This window comes from Diachasmimorpha longicaudata, chromosome 2 (assembly GCF_034640455.1).
Source record: "Diachasmimorpha longicaudata isolate KC_UGA_2023 chromosome 2, iyDiaLong2, whole genome shotgun sequence".
In the NCBI taxonomy this organism is placed as follows: Eukaryota; Metazoa; Arthropoda; class Insecta; order Hymenoptera; family Braconidae; genus Diachasmimorpha; species Diachasmimorpha longicaudata.
The window spans coordinates 3,421,455-3,431,855 of NC_087226.1; the positions used below are offsets into that span (position 1 = coordinate 3,421,455).

Here is a 10,401-nt window from a genome sequence, read left to right on the forward strand (position 1 = left end):
AGTCGATGTGTCCAGAACACATCCTAGGAGTCATTCCATATTTTCATTTAAACCAACATCGTGAAGTGGTACATTAAGAACTGCTAGTATAGCTGTGATAATTTGGGCAATTGAATAATGCATTCTCTGACTTTGGTGATATTATTGATTCTGCTTTATTCAGTCATCACTGTTACCGACGGTGAATTAGAGGACTGGAACGGCTCATCAGTCTGTAGAGACTGGAAAAGGTACTTCATTAATTAAGATTCCCTCTTACAAATGTGATATAAAAACGTAGAATTATTGAAGTCAATTAATTATCCATCAAGATCATTAAGAATCGTTTTAAAAATGTACTGCAAATTTCCAGACTGATTAACTGGGAATCAAGAAATTTTATAAAATTGTGACAACACCTTAAAAATTTCGCAATGTTCCAAGAAATTATAAACCAGCCGGTAAAAGTTCATGTCATTTCAAAGGGTTTCAAATAAAATAGGGCATAACTGTGGATATTTTTGTCACAAAATTAAAGTGGAATTTCACGATTTAAAAAAGTTTTCAGCGATGCCATCAGGCATATTGGGAAACACGATAAAATTATTTTCTCTCTCACATCATCTCATATGATCCGATTCAGTTCGTCATCGACATATGATAACGACTTGGAGGAATTTTGCGGACAAATCAACCGCTTTGTAATTCTGAAGTTATGAATTCGTCCATGAAATTTCCCCCAGCGCGAAAAATTTCTTCTACTATTTTATAAATTTTCAAAACCTTTTGGAATTCACCTGATTCTATGAGTGATTATCTCCTCAATAATTTCCATTTACAGCCGGAGAACATCCAAGTACGTGCCGTACATAGAAACTTACCGAAAGCGCGTGTTCTTCATCTGGCGAACGTTTACTCGTTGGAATTACAGATGGGAGGTAAACAGTCACGATTAATAATCTCCCTCCAAAAAATAATTCCATTTCCCTCTGATTCAGTGGGAAACCGAATTGTACCCTACCGTCGAGTGCTGCGGTGGTTACCGCCAGGAGGGAAATACCTGCAGACCTATCTGTGATAGCAATTGTAAACACGGACTTTGCATCAGCCCTCAAAAATGTTCCTGCGATGTTGGATATTCTGTTCGAGTCAGCTCATCTCATGAAACATGTGTTCCCGAGTGCATTCACGGATGCATCAACGGGGCATGCACAGCACCCTCAGTCTGCACCTGCGATCCTGGTTATGAGCTATTGAACGATCATTACACCTGCGTACCATCATGCCATCCAAGATGTGAGAAGCACAGTCACTGTGTTGCCACGAATAAATGTGAATGTCTCAAGGGATATGAATTGAGGAACATCACGAACCGGTACAGCGCTGATTCTCCTGCAGTCAGATGCGAGCCCGTTTGTTCACCTCATTGTGGCAATTACAGTACCTGCATTGAGCCAGATGTTTGTCAATGCAACGTTGGTTACGAGCCGCTACCACTAGATTCAACTGATTGTCAACCAGAGTGTAACCCATCATGTGGTGATTACAGCTATTGTTCAGCCCCAAATATATGTGTATGTCACCCTGGTTACGCCCCCATAGAAGGAGACATGTTCCGTTGTGAGCCAGTCTGTATTCCACCCTGCGGAGAAGATGGCAGGTGCCTTGAGCCGAATAAATGCGAGTGCAACGAAGGATACAAAATGCAACACTCAACAAATGATACCCTCGATGATATCCTCGCCATCAGATGTGATCCTATTTGTGATCCACCATGTGGTATTCGTGGTGATTGCATTGCTCCAGACTCTTGCTCCTGCCAAGAAGGTTGGGAGCTTACATCAGCTCACAGCCTCGGCGAAAAGTACTGTTTGCCATATTGTAATCCTCAATGTGGAATGCATGCTGAATGCATGAGACCGAACGTCTGTAAATGTATGGATGGTTTCGAAATGAACGCTAATCGAAGTTCTGGTGCTACAGATTGTTATCCTGTTTGTGATAAGCCCTGCATCCATGGAACTTGTGTTGCTCCAAACTTATGCATGTGTGATGATGGTTACAGTATCGATACTGATGATCCTTTCAATTGCGAGCCTATCTGTGGTCCAGTAGGATGCACCCATGGTTCCTGCAAGCAACCAAATGTTTGCTCCTGTCACAGTGGATACCAACTAAATCCTGACTCCCATGACATCTTCGTGTGCGAACCAATCTGCAATAATTGTGACAATGGAATATGCTTGGAACCTGGTCTGTGCATCTGTAATAATGGATATGAAATGAGTAAAGATTCAAGATGTGTTCCAACTTGCTATGGTGACTGCAGGAATGGCACCTGCCAGGGGCCGAACAATTGCGTCTGCGATGAAGGATTCAAGTTTATCGATGTAATACCAGACCTTGTACTCGATCCATCTTCTTTGAGCTTGTGTGAGCCCATTTGCAAAGTTAAATGCCAAAATGCCACCTGCACAGCGCCCAATACATGCACTTGTCTTCCTGGATACAAGGAAAATGATCGCGGTGATTGCATCCCAGATTGCAACGGTCAGTGCACTTTTGGTGATTGTGTGGCACCCAGCCAGTGTCGATGTAGGGATGGTTATACTCCAGTTGATGAAATAGGTGGTGAGATGTGTCAGCCACAATGTGATAATGGTTGTTCCAATGGCAAATGTCAGGCTCCGAATGTCTGCAAGTGCGATGAAGGCTTTATCATGGATATTTTCAATTCAAGTCTTTGTCTTCCGGTCTGCGAAATCGACTGTGGACATGGTGAATGCATAGGACCAAATAACTGTCAGTGTTATGAGGGTTTCATTAAGGAGAATGGCACCGATATAGAGGGTCAGGGAAGTACCTGTGTCAATGCTTGTGATGGTGGTTGTGGAGATCATGGGATTTGCCATTTGGATAACCGGACGTGTCGCTGTTCTTACGGCTGGAGTGGTAATAATTGTGAAACCGCGATATACTGCGGGATTATCTTTCATGAAAATGATGTGGATTTACCCTCATGGTGAGAAATTATTCTATTTTTATTTCATTTTTTCTTAAAAATAGAAGATTAGTCATTATCAATACACTCAGGAACTATGACAAACATGACATAGTAGTTTTGGAATAGTGTTATACTGATTGATAGATAAAACTTAACACAGGATGTCTTAGAATATAACTTCCAAGCTGAGAAGGAAAGTCAAGAGAATAATTCTGAATCAAAGGTCCTCTGGAACTTTTGAATGGGAAGGACACTTTTCAAATGATTAAATGTTGAGGTTATGCCAATCAAAAGCGCAGCATGGACGGGCACTTATCCGTGGTGGGCATATAAGAGTATCGGTGTTGCCCCCATTCTACGGCTCTGTTCTCCTCACGCGTGTCACATAAATAAGTTTGTCGTTCGAAAAATGCACTCATGGACGAAAGGACAGAAATTATCGTGACAAAATCACATTTCTCCCGCTCCTTTATCCTCCGGTTGCTCAAATCTTTCGAACCAAAAATGTCAGTTCATAATTATGACAATAACCATTTAAGGTTATCGCTTTCAGTTTGCTGGATGAAACGATTATCAGACGCGAACTGTTGGAAGTGTGAAAAGTCTTTGGAATTAAATTGAAATAATATTTAGTAAATGATCGGATAGGGAACCGTGAGGAATAACAAAAAGTGAACTGTTCTCGATGAACTTGGATTTTTAATTAACTATTGGGAAACTGTCGAAATGTTTAAGGAAATTTGGACAAAGGAGAGGGATAGATTTAGGAACGATGATCGAGTATTTACGAATTGAAGGGAATTATTTCATTGAAGAAATTGTATTGAGAGGGCGAAGAGGAGGTCCAAACCTCCAAGAGGTCGAAAGGTCGGGGAAACAAAGGATTAGCGTCTCAGCAATAAAACAGTAAACTATAAAGGAAGTGAGGTTTGAGAATTAGAGCGGAGTGAAAATAAAGTTTTGGGGAAAGGTTGTTTATGAAAGTAGACAAAAAAATGATCCTTCTGGGGAAAGTCAAAAAAAAAAATTTTTTTGGGGAAAACATCACGACTGACATTCCACGTGGGAACATTTTCGGAATTCACTCTCCGGAAATAGTCCACGGTCAAACCCCGGCACTACCGTAACGGGGAATGCTTTCAAGCTAATTCTCATTCATATCACCGACTAGGATAGGATTGCCTGTGGAAGATGATCAGATCCATGCCACAAGACCCCCGTCTCCGACGTCGGGGGTTGGTTGCTTCCATTCATACTCTCGCTCTTCCACGAGGTCGCCTTTACCGATATATAGTCGTATAGACGGGGGACACGCTGAGAAAAAAAAATGATTTTTGCGAAATATCCATTTACATCAGGGAAATATTTATTCTTTCAATCCTTCATATCAGAAATCGAGTAACTCCCTGACAATCATGATTAGATTTCAGTTGCGTCAATTATATTGTTCTAGGACCTGATCATGTTATATGTAACTTCGAGTGAACTCCTGCAATAATTATGAGCATTAAATAATTCATCGAAATTCTTCCCTCAAGAAAATCAGAAATTTAGAAAAACTAAATAATTATTAATAGAGTTCATTCAAGTTCACGTAGAAAATACTCATCAAAATAGTCAAATACAACTTGGTCTTGGCAGTGGTTAGATCAGAGAAATACAATTTTCAAAAAATGGATACTTCTCTGAAGGAAACGGATATTTTCCAAAAATATCTTTGACTTCCTAGATGACACAAGAGCTTGTGCTGCCCACTGGGGCGATGGGAGATTCTCGATTATTTCCATAATGCATTTCCACGACGGGGCATATATCGGACAGTTGATAATGATCGAATCGAAAACGCCCTCACTTATTTTGCACACCTCAGAGAGCAGGGCCCTATGATGGGGATAACACGAAACTCTTGCATTCTACTCACCGATAGCCACCCGGTCATTCGACGCCCCTGATTTGTGCAATTTCAACTACGAATAGCCTGAAAAGATTACTTATCTTAGATAAGTTGCAGCCAACTATTTGATTGAAGATTAAGCCCCGAATTTTTAGCTTTACTTTGGGCGTTAGGTTTTGGGAAATTCTGTCGATACTGCGTAATGTACTAGTTGCAATTTCTTGAAATCATTATGATTGGATACATCATTTGATGGTGTAGGAGATTGGCTAGTGAAAATAAAATTGGTTGTATGATTTATCTTCACATCTACATATTTCAGCTGGTGCTTGAATCAAACTAATGTAAAATTCAATAGACACATTGAGCAGAAAAATGAGCGAATCAAAAATATTTTTCTCCACAATGGCAAAGAAATATTTTTTAGAAAACTAAATGAATTATTTTTCATGTTGCTGGTATTTGTGGTATTTCAGGCAACAAATTTTTCGAAATGGCTAACAATAAATCGAAGCAAATGAATTTGCATTGATTGAGGAAAATATTGTTTCAGGACTACTGGGGAAGAAATATTTCTTTGACTGTCACTCGTTATTTCTCTCAGTGTATGTTTTTTGCTTATTTCTTAATTCTCTGGCGCTTATGGGATTTTACTATTTCTATTAGCTGCGGAATTGCTGATATTTTATCGATAATAATTTTTTTTCCATCCTTTGAAAGAGAGTGAATGAGGATAGTGATGGTTACAAGACTCGAATTCATTAACCTGTTGAGCAATAATACAGTCCCTTCCTGTCAGCTTCTTCTTTTTCTATTCTCAATCAATTGATGACGATGGACCGAAACCGCATGACGGGTGAACGACCATATTATTCGGCAGTTCGCATCATTTTCGCAGGATTTCTGATAGGAATCAAACGAACGACACCAGAGGAAGCTTTGAGACCATAAAGTGGCAAGGATCTACATGCCACGAAAAATGTCAACTGGAATCGACCAACTCCACTCGTGGCTGCTTTCATCTCTCTTCGGATGATAAACAATTCGACAACGATACGAAGATCGTGTGCTTCATGAGTGCAAGTGAGTATTGCGTATCAAAGAATTCTTCGTCCATAAGTCCGATAGTTTCAGTGGATAGAAATGAATTTGTCAATATGGATGTAGGGTTACTTTTAAAAAGATATAACAGTTTATTTTTTAGCAAAAAGGTGTACAATTGATTCTACACTATATTCTATATCGGCTATTTAATACACTTGACAATTCACTTAATGTACTCTTGATCAGCCTCTTCAACACACAACACAAAAACGTCCAATTCTACGTCTACGTTAAAAACACGTCTAACGTCTAAAAAACGTCTATCGTCTAACGTTGCTAAAACACGACTCTGACCCTGTCCCTCTTCTCGACCCTGGACTGGGCCCCAATCGCATCACGTGGTCCTAGCATCCCTGGACCACGCTGGCTGCACCGATCTCCGCCTGTCACGTCTGTGGGCTTCATAAACCCACAAAATATGACCCTCTAAGTGCTTTCATGGTACAGGCTTGCATTTGTGGGTTTCCCCACAAATAGCACCTACGCTAAAACTACTATATAAACTTATAGCCCTAGACTATCTTACTAAAACACGAAGAACATCCGTCTAAAATATCTGCCAGATTATTCTTTCTACACTGGGGAGTTCCCCATAATTATTCGTGATACTACATGGAAGAGAGTTCATTTAAATGGAAGTGTGATTGGGCGATCCGTATATGAGAATAAACTCGCGGGCCAGAGTTTTCCAACGAATCAACGAAACTCCTACAGGATCTCGTTGGTCTTGGAAAAATCCAGATCTGCTAGCAAGCTGGAGGTATGCTTCTTTCTCTCTAATTCCAATGCTCTTCGAATTATTTGATGCCTAAAGAAGGTTAGGCGGGGAGACTTGGGTTCCATTCTCGGCTGAGTTAATGCGGAATTTTTTTCTCTCTCATTCTAATTCTCTTCAATTTTTCTTTTTCAAAATATTCTGGAGTTTTCGCTACGATGGCGCCACTTTTTCCGAAGTGCCGATATTGCACCTATGGGAAACCTCGGAAAGGTAGTCCATGGTATAGGCTCAGATATGTAGGACCCTACAGTAGTGAAAAGTGCCACTCAATGGTCCACTTCCCGAATCTATAACAGATGTTTCATTATTAAAACATCTAATGGGATTTAGATATCAGCGCGGTATCATTTTAAATGGCTTGGTTGCGATGATAATCATAACACCTCCGATTTCCTGATAAAACACATAGAAGCCAATTTTCTAAAACGTTCCTACTTCCTCTCACTGGTTTCAAAGCTGAGTCAAAGCAGTCACATACGAAAAACACAAGAATACTCGTGAAACTATTAAGGTTTTGATCATTTAAAATATTTGCTCCATAGCCTTTGTTTGAATTTTTATGAGGCGTAGTTAAACAAAGTAAGGGTAAAATAGTCACTTTCTGTTTTAATGACGTATCTCGGATTAGAATTTTCTGTACGAGACCCAGTGTATCCTTCTAGTCAGTGTGACAGAAGGATAGGACGCAGGGGCCTAGTGTATCCTTCTGTCACACTGACTAGAAGGATACACTAGGCCCCTGCGTAATCAACTGACGGTACCGTTGGGGTCTTCCATGGTTTCCCTCACCCCTCGTGCAATTCCAGTACAGTTGGGGCAAAATTCAATCTCATGACACCCCAGAGGATGGGAGCAAGAGGGTAAAGGGCGGCAAGCGTATGCACGTGGAAAATAAAAACACAAAAAATACTACACTCCCGATGTGTTTCATTTTGAGTTTACCTACAATGGGCTTCAAGTTGAAATTCCTTCAGAATTTGTCAGTGCGTGGATAGTAGTCCTTTATATCCCTATAATTACAAAATTTCAATTATTTTCAGCTTCACTCTGTAATGCCGCAGATCTACATTCAGATAATCTGCTCTACTCTGGAATAGCCGGTACTATCGTCCTCATAATTGCTCTTGCAAGTACGGTAGCAGCGGTTTTACTGTTTGCTAAAAGACGCCGACAATCCAATCGTAGTGGTGAGTAGATTTTGGTTTAATGCATCACAGGATCAAGATTTTAACGAACTTGACGACAATGCGGCATAATTCTATCTCCTCTTCTCTGTATTTTTTAGTTATCGAGAATAATAATAATGACAACCTGTTGGAGCACTCAGACGCTACGGATGCGTTGATTCTCAGCGACGACTCTTCTTACCTGTGAACCGAATAATTGAAGTTGATTTTTACGGTGATAATCGCACGGCTGCTTTACCGTACCAAATTAACAGAACAAACGACCTTACATCTCTTGACATTTTCAGAGTAGCAACTGACTTCAATAAATTTATTTTATCTATGGTGTTATTCTTTGCAATTTTATCCTCTTCGCATTTTTTCTGTTTAGTTACGTTGGAGTAGAACAAGATGACACGCGTTGGCAATTAATTAATTTTGTTATGGAATAAATATTTCATCGGAAAATATAGGATCAAGATCATAAAGGGATAGGATTTATTTATTTTAAAGAGGTAACTAAATTTATTCCAAACACAATACAGTTTAACTTATAAAAACAAAAAAGGAAGAGCATGATCATGCCCAATCAATCAAATCCGAACTGCACTCATCCTGATTTTCCAGACCCGAAAACGCACTCATTTGCCTTCTTTTTTTATACCAATTTCCTCGCTCAGTCTTCATCAATACAAGCTCTGTCCTAACGATGACCCCATATGGCCGGACAAAAGCTACCTTTATGGGCCACAGAAAATCCTCAAAAACCCTAAACATAACCGTAATAAAACTGTCATAGCTCGCAACACGTCTCCTTTTACACTCACATTTCTCATGCTAGGAACAACCACATAATGTAAACTGAAAACCTAGCGTCTAAACAAATTTTACCCTTCACTGGTGTCATATCGCTCTCTCACAACTGCACAATTATACAAAAGAACAAAACACTCACTCTTGACTATTTCATCAATCCCATAAAAATAATTTTCATTACCGGGTGAAGGTACCACGGAAAAACGAAATTATGATAGCCGAGTTGGTCATACAATATCGACCTATTGAAATTTTTATTAGGAAGAAGGTGGCTGCACGTCCTCGTCCGTCCTGGCGTCTCGCGTAATTCGTGTCATTTCTGTAATAAAACATCGAATTTTGATTATTAAAGCGGTCAATTTATTCTAAAAAACTTTCGTGGAACGTAGTTTATATATTGAGTATGTTGAAATAGGAAGTAACGAGATAGGGAAAGTAAATACGCGCATTTTTTTTGGAAGGCGATATTTTTACGTATTTATAGTTTGTTACGAGTAATGAAGAACAGTGAAAGAAGTCTCAAGTACCAACAAAAAGTCTACTACACAGCAGGTAAATAGAAATAACGCAGGAAAGGCGCAGTGGAACGCGAAATCAGTACCGCCCCCTTTGGAGGTTAGAGTGGCCGGAGTGCGGTACATCCAGAGGACTTGCTAGCAGAAGGGGACTCAATTGCCCCAACAAACGCACGAAGTAGACAAGTCACAAGGTGAGGATTCGGGGGTTCATGGTGACCTTCACCTCGGATATGAGGTCCGTAATGACATTCAATATGTTATTGTGAAAACAACCTTGCTAGGTTATCGTTTTCGAAAACCTTGCATGGACTATTAAACTACTCTACTTACATAATATCAAAAACTTAGGCCATTACCCACTGCCATGGAGCGGGGGGGGGGGGGAATTCATACTCTCGGCTAGTTCCCATCAACGAAGGACACTTGGCAACCATGACTGCGACGAGCCCCAAGTGATCGACACAGACATAGCTCCCGCGGGGAACCTCGGGGCGGTGGTCTCTGGTGTCAACCTGATATCCAGCATGTGAAAGGTGGATAAGGGTATTTGACATTAAAAGAAATAGAGGAGAAGAGGAAGAAGAAAAGAAGACGAGACTCTCATTCCCATTCATATCTCCAACCGGGCCAGGGTTACCCGGAGGAGATTACCGGGTCCTTGCCCCAAGACTCTAATCTCCGACAACGAGAGTTGGTTGGTCTCATTCATTCATTCACTCATCGTCGTCGTCGTTTCTGATTTCCGCGTACGCGTCCACGCATTTCAGTCACATACACTCCCTGCAAAAATCCCCGAATACGGCGAATGACTCCCCCGACGACACGCCTCGGGCCATGAGAGATTATGTCTGCGGTCCCGCTGTGGTGCATATATCGGACAGTCCATAACGAAATTCTGGCCTGTCTCTTCAGCCTGGTCGCACTCGCAGTTGCTTGATTAGGCAAGGGGCCGGTCTTGAAGATAGGACCGGAATTGTCCATGCCCCGTCAGGACCTGCGAGATCCAGTGGTCGCACTCGATCCACTTAGCGTCCAGGCGCGCCGTAGTATCGGGGATGGAGGGAAAGACGTTCCTCCCGGTTGGAGCCCGCTCAAACCTTCTCTTCTTACCTAGTCTTCCAGAGATTTCGAATCTCTGCCTT

General features: G+C 41.0%; 1 protein-coding gene across 2 annotated transcripts; it reads left to right on the top strand.

Moving 5' to 3' along the window:
• The first annotated feature begins 35 nt into the window (after positions 1 to 35).
• LOC135170714 (multiple epidermal growth factor-like domains protein 11) lies at positions 36 to 8,269 on the top strand. 2 transcript variants are annotated; one of them, XM_064136753.1, is made up of 6 exons: positions 36 to 230; positions 821 to 917; positions 978 to 3,001; positions 5,758 to 5,960; positions 7,800 to 7,946; positions 8,045 to 8,269. In XM_064136753.1, the coding sequence occupies exons 1-6, from the start codon at positions 118 to 120 to the stop codon at positions 8,131 to 8,133; spliced, it is 2,673 nt and encodes an 890-aa protein (XP_063992823.1). In that variant the 5' UTR covers positions 36 to 117; the 3' UTR covers positions 8,134 to 8,269. The 2 variants fall into 2 exon arrangements, with proteins under 2 accessions (XP_063992823.1, XP_063992832.1); XM_064136762.1 differs by having other exon boundaries at positions 38 to 230; positions 5,776 to 5,960.
• The last annotated feature ends 2,132 nt before the right edge of the window (positions 8,270 to 10,401 follow it).

Coding starts and splice junctions, on each gene's coding strand:
- LOC135170714 (XM_064136753.1), top strand. CDS start 118: ATGCATTCTCTGACTTTGGTGATATTATTGATTCTGCTTTATTCAGTC. Junction 918..977: donor GTTGGAATTACAGATGGGAG/GTAAACAGTCAC, acceptor CCTCTGATTCAG/TGGGAAACCGAATTGTACCC. Junction 5,961..7,799: donor CGTGTGCTTCATGAGTGCAA/GTGAGTATTGCG, acceptor AATTATTTTCAG/CTTCACTCTGTAATGCCGCA.